This window comes from Mustelus asterias, chromosome 9 (assembly GCF_964213995.1).
Source record: "Mustelus asterias chromosome 9, sMusAst1.hap1.1, whole genome shotgun sequence".
Classification (NCBI taxonomy): Eukaryota; Metazoa; Chordata; class Chondrichthyes; order Carcharhiniformes; family Triakidae; genus Mustelus; species Mustelus asterias.
The window spans coordinates 77,226,322-77,246,730 of record NC_135809.1 but is presented as its reverse complement, the minus strand read 5'-3'; the positions used below and the strand labels follow the sequence as shown (position 1 = coordinate 77,246,730).

The 20,409-nt window shown below is 42.3% G+C and overlaps 1 protein-coding gene across 1 annotated transcript in view; it reads right to left on the bottom strand.

The window, feature by feature from the left end:
* The window catches only part of ehf (ets homologous factor), a 71,019-nt gene that overhangs the window by 17,307 nt on the left and 33,303 nt on the right, over window positions 1-20,409 (bottom strand). The window contains exons 4-6 of the mRNA XM_078220380.1: window positions 12,309-12,368; window positions 5,234-5,296; window positions 5,062-5,130 (exon numbers count right to left, since the gene is read on the bottom strand). Of these exons, the coding sequence (XP_078076506.1) occupies window positions 5,062-5,130; window positions 5,234-5,296; window positions 12,309-12,368 (192 nt within the window). The remainder of the gene's footprint in view (window positions 1-5,061; window positions 5,131-5,233; window positions 5,297-12,308; window positions 12,369-20,409) is intronic.

Genomic DNA, 20,409 nt, shown 5'->3' with positions numbered 1-20,409 from the left:
AGCACAGTCATTGCTGGGAATGCGTTTAATTATTTTTCAATTCGATACTACAGTAACACCTGCCTATTTATTGTGAATGCTTAATATGGAGTTGACTAACTGGCCCAGGGCTACTCTTACCCGTCTGATCATCTTATCTTCACTGACTTTGAGCTTGAGGTTCCTCTGCAGACAATTTTAATGATAATCTCATTGCAACTATCATAATGGTTCAGGACAAGGCTTGCTCAATGTCAAACCAGCCAGATAGACCTGGTGGGATACAGCAGAGGGGCCAGCAGAAACCAAGATAAGACCTTTTGACAAAGGGTCATCTGGACTCGAAACGTCAGCTCTTTTCTCTCCTTACAGATGCTGCCAGACCTGCTGAGATTTTCCAGCATTTTCTTTTTTGGTTTCAGATTCCAGCATCGGCAGTAATTTGCTTTTATCCAAGACAAGTGTGATTTTGATCTGAGGAGAAGGAAGAAAGCCTTGAGATTTCTTGTGTTCCCTCTCCCTCTCCACACCGGCATCTGTGTGGGACCACTGCACCCTGAACCCTATTCAGCTCCTGCAGGATTGAGTTGAATTTTATAGTACTGCTGGGACTTAGTTGTCTATCCTTTTTTATTGTTTAAAATTGTATTCGAGGGGTAACATGGTCACAAAATCATGATGGGTAAACTCAGTTGAATGTTAGCTACAGTTCTTTACAAGTCCTAACATGTCGAGAAGTGATGAAAAGGATGAATTCAGGCTATGTAAAGACCCCTTATTTGAAAGTCATTCGAATGCGGATAATGCCAGGAAAGTGCCAGGGAGGTTTTTTAAGCTGTAGCAACTGTAAAAGTGTCTCGCCAAATAACTGAATTGGGACAAGTGCATATTAATCTTGTTAGTGTTGATGAAGCACAAATCTGGAAACCAACACGCCTGCCCCCCCGAATGACAATGTTATAAATCAGGCTAAAGGTATTATCATGGAAGGGCAGTTAGATAATGATTGACCAATCAGATGGACAGAACGGAGTTTTACATAGCCAATCTGCAACAGTGTATAAAGTAAGGGTTTGTAAAATAGTAAATATGCATCATCGTCAATAAGAAGAAGAGCAGATTGAAGATCAACTTCAATTAAGAGAGGATCAAGAGTGAGATCAGGTGTAATGCCTGTTCTTGTCAGCTTGGATCCAGTATGTCCCTTTGTGAGAACCATGAATTAGATTCAATGTGAACTTGAGTTGATTTTTGGAGCCAGCAAGGAGATGGATTAAAGGCTTGCCCTGTCCACTCTGCACATTGACTTTGTGACTCTGAGAATGGAATAAAACTTAAAAAAGGATTTCAATCAAAAGACATAGTGCCCGGTGAACTGAAAGTGGAGGACCGGTCTTTCATTGTGACCGTGACTGCTGATCACTGCCCTTTGCTAAGTATCACGATTTTGTGCTTATTGCGGAATGTTTAATAGAGTCGATGAAGCTTGTGAAAATCCCCTGGTAACTGTGTAGTTTTGTAGGTGGTCCTTTTTGATTAACTTTCCCAACTGTGACGCTACTGTACCTTTAAGAAATGTATTTTTAAAATCATATTCTTTGCAGTTTGTGAGCAAGTTCTATTTTTTCATTGTGGCACCGGTTGTCTGCTTCAATGGTTTAAATAGGGTTTTGTTTATTTTCACTCAGCCTCATGCAGTGTCCAGGATTTTTTATGACCTGAATTGTTGGAGGAAGAATGATTGACGGGTCAGGTGACAAGAGTTCTTACTTTCAGTTTTGGGCTGCTGGCTGCTTTTTTTAGTTTAGAAGGTGTTTTCACTTCAGGCTGGATGCAGTGTTTTTTCTCTCTCTCTCTCCCTGGTATTATAGATTCTGCTGGCTAGCTGGAAGAAGGTCTTTTTGTCTTCCTGTAGTGAGAATTCTGTCTCTTGCAGTGGTTCGCTGGCTAAAACCTAGAGGCCAGCAGTGGAATTACGTTACAAAGCTGGGAAGTCAGAGTTTCAATTCTCCAACCAAAGGACTAAATTCTAGCATCATGTAAGCATTCTTATTTTCTGTGTTAAACCTGTGGCAGGGGTATGTTTATAAGGAGGTTTGTTTGGTTGGAACATTCCATATAGTTGTTAAGGTTATACAATAGCATTTTTTTTCTTGTTTGTAATTGGTAAAAGTTATGGCTGTATGTAAACTGTGTTCTTAAATAAACTTTGTTTGATAAAAGCCTGGTGGGTCATTTGAATCATACCTGAAGTGAAATATTTCATGCTTACCCTAGCCAAATTCAAAATGCAAAACTATGATCCAGGCGGACTTCATAACACACTGGAGTTTCTGACCTGGATTATAACACACTTAGTCTGAAATTATAATTGACCAAAGTCTCACAGTTAAATTAAAGGAAAAGTCAGATTTTATCCATTGGCGTTATTTCCAAGTCCAAGGAAAGGCTGAGGGGCTTGAGGTTGTTTTCGTTAGAGAGAAGAAGGTTAAGAGGTGACTTAATAGAGGCATACAAGATGATCAGAGGATTAGATAGGGTGGATAGTGAGAGCCTTTTTCCTCGGATGGTGATGGCGAGCACGAGGGGACATAGCTTTAAACTGAGGGGTGAGAGATATAGGACAGATGTTAGAGGTAGGTTCTTTACTCAGAGAGTAGTAAGGGCGTGGAATGCCCTGCCTGCAGCAGTAGTGGACTCGCCAACGTTAAGAGCATTCAAATGGTTATTGGATAAACATATGGATGATATTGGAATAGTGTAGATTAGAGGGGCTTTAGATTGGTTCCACTGGTCAGCGCAACATCGAGGGCCGAAGGGCCTGTACTGCGCTGTAATGTTCTATATTCTATTTCCTTTGGTCCAAGGCAGCGGTTGCCTCCCCTTTCAATTCTCACTCCGAGTCATATCATTCCTGACCACTCTGAGCCTGACGCTAATACCAATTATTTATATGTAGCCCTTTTATGGGCGGCACGGTGCACAGTGGTTAGCACTGCTGCCTCATGGTTCCAGGGACCTGGGTTTGAATCCCGGCTTGGGTCACTGTCTGTGTGGAGTTTGCACGTTCTCCCTGTGTCTCCCTGGTTTCCTCCAGGTGCTACCATTTCCTCCCACAGTCTGAAAGACGTGCTGGTTAGGTGCATTGACCTGAACAGGCGCCGGAGTGTGGCGACTAGGGGATTTTCACAGTAACTTCATTGCAGTGTTAATGTAAGCCTACTGCTGCCTCACAGCGCCAGGGATCTGGTTCAGTTCCCAGCTTGGGTCACTGTCTGTCTAGAGTTTGCACGTTCTTCCCGTGTTTGCGTGGGTTTCCTCCGGGTGCTCCGGTTTCTTCCCACAGTCTGAAAGACGTGCTGGTGAGGTGCATTGACCTGAACAGGCGCCGGAGTGTGGCTACTCGGGGATTTTCACAGTAACTTCATTGCAGTGTTTATGTGACTAATAAATAAACTTTTAACTTTTAGTTATAGCCAACAGGACGTTACGTCTGTCACAACTGGAGATGCAGAAGAGATTTCACTCGTGGATTATTTAATAGTTATTTAATAGTTAATAGTTATTTAATAATTATTTAATAATTATTTAATAATTATTAATTATTTAATTCCTGTTTAAAAAAGGAAGGAGACAAAAGGCGGGTAACTATAGGCCGGTCAGCTTAACGTCTGTAGTAGGGAAAATGCTGGAATCCATTATTAAAGAGGAGATAGCAGGGCATCTGGATAGAAATGGTTCGATCAATCAGACGCAGCATGGATTCATGAGGGGAAAGTCGTGCTTGACGAACATGTTGGATTTTTATGAAGATGTGACTAGGGCGGTTGATGGAGGAGAACCGGTGGATGCGGTGTTTTTGGATTTCCAAAAGGCGTTTGATAAGGTGCCCCATAAAAGGCTACTGAAGAAGATTAGGGCACACGGAGTTGGGGGTAGTGTGTTAAAGTGGATTGGGGACTGGCTATCCGACAGGAAGCAAAGAGTCGGAATAAATGGGTGTTTTTCCGGTTGGAGGAAGGTAACTAGTGGCGTGCCGCAGGGATCGGTACTCGGGCCGCAACTATTTACCATTTATATAGATGATCTGGAGGAGGGGACGGAGTGTAGGGTAACGAAGTTTGCAGACGACACAAAGATAAGTGGAAAAGTGAATCGTGTGGAGGACGGAGAAGATCTGCAGAGAGATTTGGACAGGCTGAGTGAGTGGGCGAGGATATGGCAAATGGAGTATAACGTTGAGAAATGCGAGGTTATACACTTTGGAGGAAATAATAACAAATGGGATTACTATCTCAATGGAAACAAATTAAAACATGCTACCGTGCAAAGGGACCTGGGGGTCCTTGTGCATGAGACGCAAAAGCCCAGTCTGCAGGTACAACAGGTGATCAAGAAGGCAAATGGGATGTTGGCCTATATTGCGAAGGGGATAGAATATAAAAGCAGGGATGTCTTGATGCACCTGTACAGGGCATTGGTGAGGCCGCAGCTGGAATACTGTGTGCAGTATTGGTCCCCTTATATGAGGAAGGATATATTGGCATTGGAGGGAGTGCAGAGAAGGTTCACCAGGTTGATACCGGAGATGAGGGGTTTGGATTATGAGGAGAGGCTGAGGAGATTGGGTTTGTACTCGTTGGAGTTTAGAAGGATGAGGGGGGATCTTATGGAGACTTATAAGATAATGCGGGGGCTGGATAGGGTGGAGGCGGAGAGATTCTTTCCACTTAGTAAGGAAGTTAAAACTAGAGGACACAGCCTCAAAATAAAGGGGGGTCGGTTTAAGACAGAGTTGAGGAGGAACTTCTTCTCCCAGAGGGTGGTGAATCTCTGGAATTCTCTGCCCACTGAGGTGGTGGAGGCTACCTCGCTGAATATGTTTAAAGCGCGGATGGATGGATTCCTGATCGGTAAGGGAATTAAGGGTTATGGGGATCAGGCGGGTAAGTGGTACTGATCCACGTCAGATCAGCCATGATCTTATTGAATGGCGGGGCAGGCTCGAGGGGCTAGATGGCCTACTCCTGCTCCTATTTCTTATGTTCTTATGTTCTTATTATCTTATCGAAGTGGTATTACCTGGAGCATCCACAGGGTCAGCCTTTAGTACAACCTCTGTCCTTCCCATCTCTCTGTCATCAGTGCCATCTAAAAAAAAGAGTTTTCACAGGATTTTAGTGTGTGTGCCAAGCCTCACAGGACAAAGAACCAGAAATAAAATATGCTCTCCAAAATATAAATAAGGCCATACTTTCATAGTTACTTTCAAACAAATATTCATCTTCCTTCCATGCATTGTTGATAGTTGACAAATCTAAGGGAACAAACAATACATATTGTGATCCAGTGTCTTGTTCTTTGACTTCATATCTGTTTACAGCCTTTTATTATAGGGTAAAGTGAGGAAATGTCATGCATTTTCATTATAAACCATGTTACTCAAATATTCACAGGAAAACATTCACATATTACATCAGACCTGGACCTGAACCTGACTTGCTTTGAACACATTGCACTGCACGATATAAGCACATATTGTGTTGTATCATGTGATATTAAGTTTATTTATTAGAGTCACAAGTAGGCTTACATTAACACTGCAATGAAGTTACTGTGAAAATCCCCTAGTCGCCATGCTTTGGCACCTGTTCGGGTACACTGAGGGAGAATTTAGCATGACCAATCCTCTAACCAGCACGTCTTTCAGAATGTGAGAGGAAACCAGAGCACCCAGAGGAAACACATGCAGACACGGGGGGAACGTGCAAATCCACACAGACAGTGACCCAAGCTGGGAATCGAACCTAGTCCCTGGTGCTGTGAGGCAGCAGTGCTAACCACTGTGCCACAGTGCCGCCCTTAAGTAGCATTGCATTGTACTGCGTTGCATTGGGCCCCATTTTAAGATTTTAAGTTGTAGCAAATTGTAAGTGTTTCAGTCTAACTCCAACTTGAATATTTCATGCATTGGAGAACGTTAAACTTTGTAGTTTACAAGAAGCCGGTAAGATCATCTTACAGAGCTATATAAGAACATTAACTGTAGAGTAAAAGTGAGTGCAAGTTCAAATCAGAAAAAGTCACATTTAAATTTGGTTTTCAAGTATTCTTCATAGAAAAGAGAAAATTCTCCAATCCTGCTGGCCCAAGAATATAAGACCTAGGAGCAGGAGTAGCCCCTCAAACCTGCTTCACTATTCAATATGATCTTGGCTGATCTCAGCTTGGCCTCATCTCCACCTTCCTGCTCGGTCCCCATAACTCTTCATCCTGTTACTAATTAAAAACCTATCTACCTCCCCCTTAAATTTGTTTTGTGTTCTGGTATTCATTGCACTCTGGGGTGAAGAATTCCACTGATTCAAGATCCTTATTCTTTATTCTGTTTTAACTCTGCCATCCTTAGCCTGAAACTAATTCATTCCAGAATGTCTAACAAGGGGAAACATCTGCTCTACATCTACCTTGTCAATCCCCTTTAGCATTTTATATACCTCAATCAGATCTCCTCTCACTCTTCTAAACTCCAGCAAATATTGGCCTAAACTGCTCAATCTCTCTTCATAAGATGAGTCCTTCATTCCTGGAATCAATCTTGAACCTTCTCTGACCCGCCTCTAATGCATTTACATCCTTCCTCAAGTAAGTGGACCAAAACTGTGTGCAGTACTCCAGATTGGTCTCATCAGTTGCAACAGCACTTTCCTACTTTTATATTCTATTCCATTGGCAATCAATGTCAAAATTCCAATTGCCTTCCTTGTTACCTGCTGCACCTGCATACTAAATGAATAACCTCACACTTATCCACGTTAAATTCCATCTGCCAAATTTGGGCCCACCCACCTAATCTATCCATATCCATTTGTAAATTTCTTATTTCCTCCTTGGAACATGCTTTCCCATTTATTTTAGTGTCATCTGCAAATTTGGCTGTATCAAAGTTTTAAAGTTTATTTATTGGAGTCACAAGTAGGCTTACATTAACACTGCAATGAAGTTACTGTGAAAATCCCCGAGTTGCCACACTCCGGCACCTGTTCGGGTACATTGAGGGAGAATTTTGCATGGCCAATGCACCTAACCAGCACATCTTTGGACTGTGGAAGGAAACCAGAGCACCCGGAGGAAATCCTCACAGACACGGAGAGAACATGCAAACTCCACACAGACAGTGACCCAAGCAGGGAATCAAATCCGGGTCCCTGGCGCTGTGAGGTAGCAGTGCTAACCACTGTGCCACAAAGCTGCCCCATGCATTCTATCCTTGCATTCAAGTCATTAATATAGATTGATAAATATTTAAACTCCATCCACCCATTTGGCTCCATATCCTTATTAACTGAGCTACTACCTACTGCTAGGAGAGGATTCCCTGTACCACTCGTGGTGTGGGGAAGTGATTCTTAACTCCTCTCTTGGATGGCCTGGTTCTGATTTTAAGGCTTTAATCTCTTTGTCGAACACTCTCCCATCAGTGGAAAAAACTTTTTCAAAATTTGACAACCCTCAATAAATTTGATTTGATTTGATTTATTGTCACATGTATTAGTATACAGTGAAAAGTATTGTTTCTTGCGCACTATACAGACAAAGCATACCGTTTATAGAGAAGGAAAGGAGGGAATGCAGAATGTAGTGTTACAGTCATAGTGCCAAATCTATAAGAGATTGAAATAGAGCATGGTCAGAGAGTTTAAAAGAGTTAGAATATAGTTTTAGAAGCATAGAACAAGAGTAACATATAGAATTAGAAGGTATGCTGGGCACAGTTTGCAAGAAGTCGCCACTCTCCAACCTGATCAGAATAGCCCTAGTATAGTCACCATCTGTCAAATGATGCTTCCTTTACTGAATACATTCTAGAACTTGCCTGAGAGTGTCCCTATCTCACAGGCTAAAGTCTGAAAGGCACAACTTACTTTGAAGGGTGATTAGGCAAGTTGGATATAGAAGTTATGATTTTGACATCGACATAAGAGACAAGGTGAATAGGGACATCATACTCGCCAAGTTAATTCCTTGTAACGTGTAAGAATCAGGTAGCCCTTTTAAGACTAAAATAAAAACAAAAGACTGAGGATGTTGGAAATCTGAAATCTCAACAGAAAATGCTGGAAAAACCCAGCTATGACAGGACCTGTGGAGGAAGAAACAGAGTTAATGTTTCAAGTCTATATGACTCATCTTCAGAGTTAAAGAGAGGGAGAAGTGAGATAGAATCATAGAAACCCTACAATGCAGAAAGAGGCCACCTGGCCCATTGAGTCTACACTGACCACAATCCCACCCAGGCCCTACTCCCATATCCCTATACATTTACCCACTAATCCCTCTAACCTATGCATCTCAGGACACTAAGGGGCAATTTTTAACCTGGCCAATCAACCTAACCCACACATCTTTGGACTGTGGGAGGAAACCGGAGACCCAGAGGAAACCCACGCAGACACGAGGAGAATGTGTAAACTCCACACAGACAGTGACCCAAGTCGGGAATCGAACCCAGGCCCCTGGAGCTGTGAAGAAGCAGTGCTAACCACTGTGCTACCGTGCCGCCCTGGATGGATTATATGCAATGCATCACAATGCAAACTGGAGGAGCAGCACCTCAGCTTCTGATTAGACACGTTACAGCTGCATATGCCAAAAAATACAAACCCAGTTTATGTAATTTCTCCTTGTAATCTAACATTTGGAGCATTTTGTACAGTCTGGTAAAGTTATGCCGTCTCTTTCCAAAATGTTCTGGTTGTTTCTGCCAGTGGGATCTTCAGGTTCCACCGATGGTGATCCCATGCCATGGGTTCCCGGGCGCGTAGTGTGTGAACAACTGGAAAACCCATTGGCGGAAGTGGGACGGGAAGATTCAACCCTTGGGCAAAAGCGAGCCATCTCTGCTGCCGCATAACAGGCCCGGGGGCAGAAAATCCCATGCATTCTTTCTAAAGGTTGTCATTGAGAACTGCACACTGAACTCCAGATGAGATTCCACCAGGGTCTTGTATAACTATAGCAAATTTTCTCTCTTTTATGTTCTAGACCACCATATATGAAGGTTAACATTTCACCAGCCCCTTTGATCACTTTTTGTATACCATGATCACTAGGGACCTGGGTGCATAAACACCCAAATCCCTTTGGACTCTATTGTCTAGCTTAATAGTGTGCGTGTGTGTGAGTGTGGATGATTGTGTGTGTGTGGATGTGTCTGCGTGTACGTGTGAGTGTGTGCGTGTGAGTGGGTGTATGTGTGTGTGTGTTTACGTGTGTGTGTATGTGTGTCATATATATATTATATATATACATATATATCATCATAGAAATCATAGAAACCCTACAGTGCAGAAGGAGGCTATTCGGCCCATCAAGTCTGCACCGACCACAATCCCACCCAGGCCCTACCCCCAGTCTATATATCATAGAAACCATAGAAATCATAGAAACCCTACAGTGCAGAAGGAGGCCATTCGGCCCATCGAGTCTGCACCGACCACAATCCCACCCAGGCCCTACCCCCACATATTTACTCACTAATCTACGCATCCCAGGATTCTAAGGGGCAATTTTTAACCTGGCCAATCAACCTAACCTGCACATCTTTGGATGTGGGAGGAAACCGGAGCACCCGGAGGAAACCCACGCAGACACGAGGAGAATATGCAAACTCCACACAGACAGTGACCCGAGCTGGGAATCGAACCCGGGACCCTGGAGCTGTGAAGCAGCAGTGCTAACCACTGTGCTACCGTATAGACTGTATAGACTGAGCTCAGTAAGAGCTGAAGAACTGAAATATGCATTGGGCAATCTTATGTAATAGGCAATAAAAGAAGGTATTTAGAAGTTGGATTGGCCAGGGAAGGTAAAAGTCTCCAAAGTAATCGGACCTGTCATACTCCATTCTCTGTCATGCATTGCGTGGTCAATGTCCTTAATCAGGCCAATTCAATGAACTTTAATTTGACTTAATTGTCTTTTTCATGGAAACTATCAAATGACTCCTGGAAATGAATGTAAAATACATCCAGAACATCTCCTCATCTATTATATCAGTTACTTTTCTCAAAAAATGTATATTAGAGGTAGCATATTCTTTCCAAATCCACGTTTGTTCTCCATAGTCAGCTTATTTTTTCTAAATGGTTACTCCCAATTATAGATTCCTGTAGCTTCCTCATAACAGATGTCAGCCTAACACACCTACAACTTCCTGGTTTTTTCCACCTAATTTTTCTTAAGTAATGGGGCAAAATTGCAATTTTCTAATCTAAAGGAAGAGAGCTTTGGAAAATGATGGCCAAAATATCTGCAATTTCCATTAAAACCTTGGGTTAGAACCCTTCAGCTCCTGGGGATTAGTCAGTCTGTGGAACCACTATTTGTTCTGATAGTGCGTTCTTGTTTACATTATCTTTATTGAATTCCTATTCTTGATCCATTAGTAATTTTCCTGGAATGAAGATATTATCTTCATCCTCCACTTTGAATATTGACACAAAGTAATTATTCATCAAGTCTGTCATATTTTCATTTGTAATGTTATCCAAACCTGTTTGTTAAAGGGCTCATATTACCATAACAATCCTTTATCATTTATTTGTAAAAGCATTTGTATTAACCTTGATAATCCTCGCAAATTTCATTTTGTAATCCTTTTTGCAAGTTGTAATGTCCCTTTCCTATTCCATTGTTGCTCCTTATACCCTGGTGCCCTGATCTATACTATTCTTTGCATTTTTATATCCTTTTCTCTTTTCCTATGATGTGGAGATGCCGGCATTGGACCAGGGTAGGCACAGTAAGAAGTCGCACAACACCAGGTTAAAGATTTATTTGGAATCACGAGCTTTCAGAGCGCTGCTCCTTCATCAGGGTGCAAATGGTCAGAATGCGAGTCTTTACAGGTAATCAAGTCTTTACAGGTACAGACAGTGCGAGTGGAGAGAGGGTTAAACACAGGTTGAAGAGGTGTGGCTCACCTGTTGGACTTTAACCTGGTGTTGTGAGACTTCTTACTTTCTCTTTTGCATTATCTCTCACCACTTTTATCATTGCTGTTTTATTTGCTCAGTAGAACTCTTGGTTGTTTATATCTCAAGTAAGCTACAAACCCACTTGGGTTTGTAGCTTACTTGAGAAGAATTAAATTAAAATTAAATCTAATTTTAATGTAATTAGCGGGCCCAGGGCTGAATTCTCTGGGCCCACGAGCCTCTCCCACCTCGCCAATGTGTTTTACTGCAGCAGGGTTTAGAGTAGTTTCCCACTTTTGGGGAGCTAGCGGCCTGACCCTGCTCGAGTAAGGGGGGGGCAATCATGGGTGGTGCCCCCTTGGCATGGGCACCCTGACAGTGCCAGCCTGTGCCTTCTGGCACTGTCCAAGGGGCAAGGTGCCAATGCCCAGGGGTCTCTTTGGCACTGCCCATCAGACACGGGGCAGTGCCAAGGGGATGGGGCCCAGGGATTGGGGCCTGTGGGGTGCAGGACCTAGGGCAATTGGTGGAGGTTGGGAGTCCCATTGCCACTCTACAGTGGGATCGATGGGGGCAGGAGGGAGGCCAGCGATTGGGGCCCGCTGGGGGTGGGTCTGCTAGGGGGTTGTCTGCACTGTGGGGTGCTGGGGGGACTGAGATCAGAGTTGTGTGGGACGGGGCGGGTGTCGGGGCTGGCCCAGGAATGGTCGGGGAGAACCACGATCGGGCCGTGGGAGGTTTCGAGGCGGGGGCAGCACTGTGGGAGTTCTGGGCTGGCCAGTGATTGAGCTAGCTAGCAAACTGCAGGCTGACAGTTCGGGGTCACTGCGCATGTGCAGGGGCCTGCTGGTTTCAGCCTCCTGGGTGGAAATAGGCCCCGCCCCCTGAAATATAATGATATTCATGCTGGTGGCCTCTGCATTGAACAGAGTGTGGGAGATTCTTCTCTGAACTCCCACTGAAAAAACCAGCGTGAATTACTCCAGTGTTCCCGCGAATTCAACACAGACTTTTTTGGGAGCATTCCACCCTTAATGTTGAATTCAATAGGATTATGGTCGGTGAAGGGCAAGTGTTTCCTCATTATTAAGATTATTAGCTAAGTCTGGCTCATTACTTATTACTAACATTTTTGTTGTGGAATCTTTTGCTCCAGAAAATTACCTTAAATGCACTCAAGAAATTCACTAACTATCTGACTTGAGCTACTCTGCCCAACCTACATGCAAAGCAGCATGTCCCATTAAAATAACATTGTACTTTCAACAGCCATTCTAATCTAGGACAGATTTTTAATATTTTAATGAGCTGATGTATCTGTTAAAAATGTGGATGATATCAAATGCTTACCAATTGCTTGTGACTTAACTGTGACATTGACTGGGAACAGCATGCCATTGATAAAGGAACCTAAAAAGTAAAATAAAGAAATTATTTGTTTTTCTTCAAGATTTGTGAGAAAGATGATTCAGTTTTGAAGTTAATCACTGATCATCAGTTGGTCCTGTGTTAAACTATTGTTATCAAACATTCGAGATCATTCCTGTGTTCAATATGGCCGAGCAGTGATTTTCCACATTTGAAACTAATTTAGGATCAACATCAGAGAACAAGATTGCTTCTGTTCTGTACACTCATTGGACATGAATCATCCCTCCAGAAGTCACAGATATTCGAAACACGCAGAGAAAATTACCACCTTGGATATCGATGATTTAGTCATGTTGCATATTATGTGGGTTTAGCATTGGGTCCTGTCATGTCCTAACTATGTTAGGGGTTGTGGCTTTTAACAGAAAAAGAAAACTTGGTTTGCACACATAGATTGAAACTAACATACAACAGGTTTTATTGAAAGCTGTTTGCTGCTCTGCATCAGAATGCAAAGTATAAACAGTAGCCTGATCACACACTCTAATAGCATCACCATCTAATCAGATGATCAGCTCTTAAATCAACCTTGCAACCCTTTTAAATATATAACAGCCCTCTCTTTACTTCTGCGGTCATGATACCAAATTACTGTAATGTTATACATAGGATCACTAATACTCTAGACACAGTACTAATTAAATCATTATATACAGTCAATAAGAAAGTCAATCAGGAGGATGTTTATTCCTCTCTGGTTGTAAACAACGCTCTGGATTTAGGCTGCCCTTGACCCTTGAAGTATGGTTTGGAATATCAGTAGACATCAGTAAGATGTGAATTCTATATGCTGAATTCCATTTACTTCGATCTTATTCCTCAAACTCTTGTGAAGTAAACTATGAATCATTATTGCTAACAATCTGTTCTAGTTTACCAAATCTTGCAAAGATCTCATCAAACTTTTCAATGCTTTGTTCAGTTGTAGTAGATCTCATGATAACTTCTGGTGTATTTCTTATTCATGCACAGGATTGATACTGTCCCACCTTTTCTTCAATCTGGGCATCCAGATCCGGCCACCAAAAATAGCTATGTGCCAATTCCTTCATCCAGCTATACTAGGATGTCCTTTAGGTAGTTGTTCAAGAACTCTTCCATGCAGACTAGGAGGAATGACCACTCGGATTCCCCCACAATAGACATCCACCTTGGACAGTCAACTCATGCCTTCTTGACATATATGGTTTCAAATCAGGATGTGGATGTTATGTTCCAGCTCTCATTCCTTTGAATACAATATCCATCACCTTCCCATCACAGGATTATTTCTGGTATGTGTCTGAAGTCGAGAAGCTGTCGCAGGCAAATGATTTACTAGTGAAAAATAAAGAATATTACCAAAACTAGTTGGCAGTAAATAGGTAAAAGTAAGCGTGATAATGCATCAGCATCAGCATGGTATTCTGATTGATGATACTTTATATCATAGGAGTGTGCTGTTAAGATCAGTGACCATCTCTGTGATCGGCTAGCAGCTAATGATGGTATGTCTTTATCTGGCCCACAAACAGTAATTAAGGGTCGATGATCAGTCAATAATGTGAAATGATGACCATATAAATAATGAAAATTTCGTAGACCAAAAGTTATACTCAATACTTCTTTTTCTAGCTTAGCATGCTACATACATAACTAGACAAAGTAGACAAAGCAAAAACGATTGAATGTTCTTCTTCTGAAGGCATAATATATAAAACAACTGCCCCTGCTCCATCAGGTGAAGTGTTGCAAGCAAGTAATAACGATAATTTTGGATTAAAATGAACCAGTACTTCAGACTTCAGCAAAGCATTTTTGACATCCTCGTATGCTTTCTCACACTTCATTGTCCAGTCCCATGACTGTCACACACATAGTAAATTATGCAGTGACTTCAATAATGTAGCTAAGTTAGGAACAAATTTGCCATAAGAATTTAGGAAGGACCTCAATTGCATCAAATTCATCAGATGTGGCGTTTCTAAAATAGTGTCCATCATTTTAGGTGCTTTATGTCGACCTTTACTATCAATAATGTGACCAAATGACTAGACTGACATTTGGAAAAAGTCAGACTTTTCTTTCTTGATATGCAGACCATGGGCTTGAAGACATTCCAATGTTGCTTCTAAATTATTCAAGTGGTCTTGTTCACTGAACTCTGTAATTAGAATATCATCCAGATAACATTGTACACCAGATAGACCACTTAAAATCTGATCCATCAATCTTTGTAATCGGACTGGTGCAGATGTTATTTCAGAAGGCAATCTTTTATAATGAAAAAGATCTTTATGAGCAGCTATGGCAAGCAATGGTTGAGATTCAGCGGCTATATTCACTTGTAAATATGCATGTAAAAGATCAATCTTGCTGAATTTTTGCCCACCTGATAATCCTGCCAACAAATCTTCAATTAAAGGAGGTGGGTATTGATTATCACACCAAATTTATGGCTGTTTTAAAATCACTACAAATACAAACTGACCACTTGGTTTCATAACAGGTACAATGAGGATAGCCCAGTTATTAATTGTAACCAGCTCGAACACACCAGTGTTAACAAGTCAGATTAATTCTTCTTCGACCTTGGGATGAATTACATATGGCACGGTCTTGCCTTGAGACTTTTTGGTAGATTATTAGACTTTATCTTGAGTTTCACTTGAACAGGCTTCATTGAGTCACGTGTCTCTTACTGTAGATCTGTTTTGGCATCGATTGATCTGTTGAGAACGCACCAGTTAAGCTTTATCTTCTCCAGCTATGACCTTCCAAATAGAGCTGGAAAATTACCACGGACCACATGGAGCGCAACTCCGCTGTTAGTCCACTCAACTCTACGTTGACCACAATGGCATGATCTCTTCACTGCATATCCTTAAACTCACATCAGCTGGTTTTAACAAAAGATGTTTCAGATTTTCTTGGTACATAGTCTCAGGAATTAAAGACACAGCAGCACAGTATCAACCTCCATCCTAATACGTTGACCACTTAACTTCGGAATCACCTAGGATCTATGTAATCCAACCTGCATGGATAAAACATTCAGTTGGAACTCTTCATCATATTTCGGGACATTCTATTCTTCACAATTGCAATTCTCTTCTTCCATGTTGTAAATTATTTTTATAGAATGCAATTTGCTGTTCTTCTTGAAGGTACCCAGATTCTTCTTCTGAATATTCTTCCTAGGAGAAACTGGTCGAGCCCAACAAGCTTTGGCGATGTGACCCTTTTGTCACAATTCTTGCATTGACTATCCTTGCTCCAACATTTTCTCGCTGAATGGCCCATTTTGGTACATCTGTGATACGTTTGTTGCTGGTTTGACTTCTTATGAGCAGTTTCCAACTTGTGCATCTTCATTCCTGCATCAAATTGTGAAGCCTCTTTAGCAGCCAGTCCCATCGACACTGCAATTTCTACTGCTGTCTTTAAAGTCAAAATGTATTCAGGAAGCAATCTTCTTTGAATAGTCTCATTTTGGCGACCATAAACTAGACAATCTTGAAGAGAATCTTGCAATCTCTCACCCAACTCACAATGTTGTGTCTTTCAAAGGTTGCCACTAACTGAGAAATGCTTTCACTTTCCACTTGATCCTTTCGGTGGAACTGTTCTGCGATGATCAGTGGCTATGGAGTATAATGCTCTCCAAGGATCTTTGTCAAGTCATCTTAAGTTTTGACTCCTGGCTTTGTGGATGAATCAAGTTCTGGAGAAATTGTAGGTTTTACTTCCTATTGCACTGAAAACAAAACTGGTACAAGCAGTTCATTTGCAAATTTATTGTCTTGTACAAAATATTGAAAACACTCCACATAGGTATCGCCATGATTAATTTTCTTAATTGAAAGGGCCCATGGACCCTAACTGACCTGCCATTTCTCTTGCAGGTACTCGCAACTCGAGACTTTTTTTTACTGTCTTCCCAGTACTCCCCATTTTTAATGTGGAGACTCTTAGCTTGATGTTTTTTTTTCAAATATCCCCAGCCATACAGCAAAGCATTTACTCTTTTCAAATATGCCATGCACTACTTGGAATGTCACCATAGAACCATAGAACATTACAGCACAGAAACAAGCCTTTTGGCCCTTCTTGCCTGTGCCGAACCATTTTTGTGCCTAGTCCCACTGACCTGCACCTGGACCATATCCCTCCACACCCCTCTCATCCATGTACCTGTCCAAGTTTGTCTTAAATGTTAAAAGTGAGCCCGCATTCACCACCTCATCTGGCAGCTCATTCCAAACTCCCACCACTCTCTGCGTGAAGAAGCCCCCCATAATATTCCCTTTGAACTTTTCTCCCCTCACCCTTAACCCATGTCCTCTAGTTATTTTCTCCCCTAGCCTCAGTGGAAAAAGCCTGCTTGCATTCACTCTATCTATACCCATCATAATTTTATACACCTCTATCAAATCTCCCCTCATTCTTCTACGCCCCAGGGAATAAAGTCCTAACCTATTCAACCTTTCTCTGTAACTCAGTTTCTCAAGTCCCGGCAACATCCTTGTAAACCTTCTCTGCACTCTTTCAACCTTATTAATATCCTTCCTGTAATTAGGTGACCAAAACTGCGCACAATACTCTAAATTCGGCCTCACCAATGTCTTATACAACCTCACCATTACATTCCAACTCCTATACTCAATACTTTGATTTATAAAGGCCAATGTACCAAAAGCACTCTTTATGACCCTGTCTCCCTGTGACACCACTTTTAGGGAATTATGTATCTGTATTCCCAGATCCCTCTGTTCTACTGCACTCTTCAGTGTCCTACCATCTACCTTGTATGTTCTACCTTGGTTTGTCCTTCCAAAGTGCAATACCTTACACTTGTCTGCATTAAACTCCATCTGCCATTTTTTAGCCCATTTTTCTAGCTGGTCCAAATCCCTCTGCAAACTTTGAAAACCTTCCTCACTGTCTACTACACCTCCAATCTTTGTATCATCAGCAAACTTGCTGATCCAATTTACCACATTATCATCCTGATCATTGATATAGATTTTCTGATTGATTATAAAAGAGGGTTTTTTTTTCCAAGAGAGCTTTTTTCTTACTTGAGTCTTCCGGGCACTGGCACTTCAATCCTTAATCCTGTCATTGCTTTTCCCCAGTTTCTAATATATGAAGTGCGGGGACCCACAATCATTGCCAATTTTCTTTCTGTAATGTCCTAACTATGGTTGAGGTTATGGGTTTTAACAGAAAAAGAAAATACTTGGTTTGCACTCGTACATTCAATCTAACTAAAGATGTGCGGGTTAGGTTGATTGGCCATGCTAAAATTGCCCCTTGGTGTCCTGAGATGTGTAGATTAGAGGGATTAGCGGGTAAATGTGTAGGGATATGGGGGTAGGGCCTGGGTGGGATTGTGGTCGGTGCAGACTCGATGGGCCGAATGGCCTCTTTCTGCACTGTAGGGTTTCTATGATTCTATGACAACATACAAAGCTCTGCTCTGCATCAGAATACAAAACTGTATACAATAGAAGCCTGATCACACACACTAATGACATCACCATCAAATCATGTGATCATTTAAAGCATCTTAAAGCAACCATGCAACCCACTAAACATATAACAGGTCCAGAGTCAGCTACAAAGTTGATGAATCCTGACGGCAAGAGAATAATCTGGTCAAGCTTCAAATATTTTGTACTCACAATCAGCACAAAAGGAAACCAGCATGTGCACCATGAGCCCAATACTTTCCCCTGAGATGTAGGCATTCCACAATTCCAAAATACAACACCACAGCACTTCATTCTGTTATAATCCAGGGCAGAATCTCCAAGGTGTTTTATGAAGTCAGCCCGGCCCATAAATCTTGTGCTTTGAATTTGGCATGAATGTTTCACTCCAGGTATGTTTCAAATGACCCACTAGGGAACTTTTATCAAACAAAGAATACAGTTAACACTGTAAAAAAATTAACAATATCTTTTACCATTTTTAAAAACACAACTATAACATTGTATAAACCTTAACAGCTGAGAATGCTGTTCCAACACAAACAGCCCTACAAACATACACCCTGTTCTCGGCTTAGCACAGAAAGTAAGTATGCTCATGTGATGCTGCATCTTGCAGCTTTGCAACATCTGGTGTGAATTAGTCCCCCATATGGGATTAAAACGCTGAGGCTTTCCACCGCTGGAACCTTCAGCACACTTTGAGAGACAGCGACACCACTTTCATCTGGCTTCTAACTAGCCAGCCACTGACTGCAGAATTTTCAATACTAGGGAGAGAGATAAAAACACTGCTTCCATCCTGCAGTCCAACTAGCTTCTGCCCAACTGAAAGGGGATTTCTCTGAAAGGTGAACTATCCAAAGGTACCACCTGACCTGCCAATCAGTCGCAAATCAACAATTCCCAAAAGGGTCATAAAACCCCAAGCCTTTGCATTAGGCCCAGATTGAAAATAAACAAAAGGCCCATTATATGGCTTTACCAACAATAAAAGGACATCGGCTCAGACAGCTCGGTGCCAAAATCAAAAAAAGCCAGGCCTGCTTAAAACTGCAGAGAAACATGATTAAATTATATTTCTGAAGTGTCACAGTTCTGGCTAAGAGCTCAGTGGATACATTGCCTCAGAGGCTAACTTGCCTCCGCTTTAAGAGAGAACTGATCAATTCCAGCTGCCACTGTGTGAGAAAGCAGTTTGTACCTGACATCTCCCCTTTTTGCCCAGCACAACCCATGTGATTATGAATTGACAACAGAAAGAGTCATGGATATTGATCCCTCTGCTACTGTATGTATCCTTGTCAAAAAGACCTTAACCTTTAGTTCATTGATCAAACGATCACGCGTTGTTTGATCAAACTTTGTTCATTGTGCTGAGTAACTGGGAACAATGACGGCTGAGCCTGTACTCAGTGTCAGCACTCCAGATTTGGAGGTTGCAGGTTCACTTCAGAGGCTTGGGCACAAATTGAGACTGATTTCAGAGCACCATTGAGAGAATGCTGCACTGCCACAGGTACATCTTTTGAATAAGATGTCAGACCTTCAGGTGAGTGTAAATGATCCCATGGCGCTATTCGAAAGAAGAGCAGGGACGTTCTTCCTCAGTTGCTGCATCCCCAGCAGGAATGACTATACTTCAATACTACATCGTTGGCTGTGAAGAACACTGGGCTGACCTGACGCTGCGAAACACTTCCTTCTTTGTTTCTTTTCTTCCAGCTATGAATTTTGTGGTAGGGGGAGGTGAGACAATACTGTAGAATCTTTCCTCAGGGCACTGGTTGGGTTAAGGAAAAATTACAATTCTGCAAGCTTTGTGGAGGAAAGGGCTTGCTCGGACAATATTTGTTCCAAGTTTACTGATGCCCTTGTGTCTGGTGTTCAAATGCAAAGTGAAGCACCTTCCAGTGAAGTGGGGTTGCTAATGTCTGCATTCGGCTGCATATTGCACCTTGGTGCCCCAGTCTGATGTGCTTTAAGCAACTGCAAGGATCAATTCCATTGGATGCCTGCTCATGTCTCAGTTGCCATTGGTTAAGCTTTTCAAACCTGCAGGCCACTATCCAGCCCCTCGATAGGCTCAGAGCTATCAACAGCTCACGTGGGAGAGGGACAGGCTGTCATTGGAGGAGCAGCGAATAATGGCAGCTGCAAGCATGTGGGGGGAATAGGAGAGGATTTCAGAAGATGGAGAGAGGGAAAGACAGAGAGAGTGTGGAGCCTGAGAGATTGTGGGTCCCTGGCTCCCCTCACTTCCCCCTGGTTCTTCCCGACTGTATGTGTGGCTGAGTAAATGAAAGAGCGAGTGAGTGAGAGAGTGAGAGTAGAGAGGAGAGAGTGAGAGAGTGAGTGAGAGAGTGAGCGAGTGAGTGTGTGTGTGTGTGTGAGTGTGTGCGCATGTGCGTGAGTATGGATGAGTGGATGTGTACTTGTGTGTGTGTGTGTGCGGGGATGTATGTATATGGATGAGTGGATGTGTGTGTGCGTGTGTTTGTGTGTGCGTGCAGGTATGGATGATTGAGTGAGCATGTGTGTGCGTG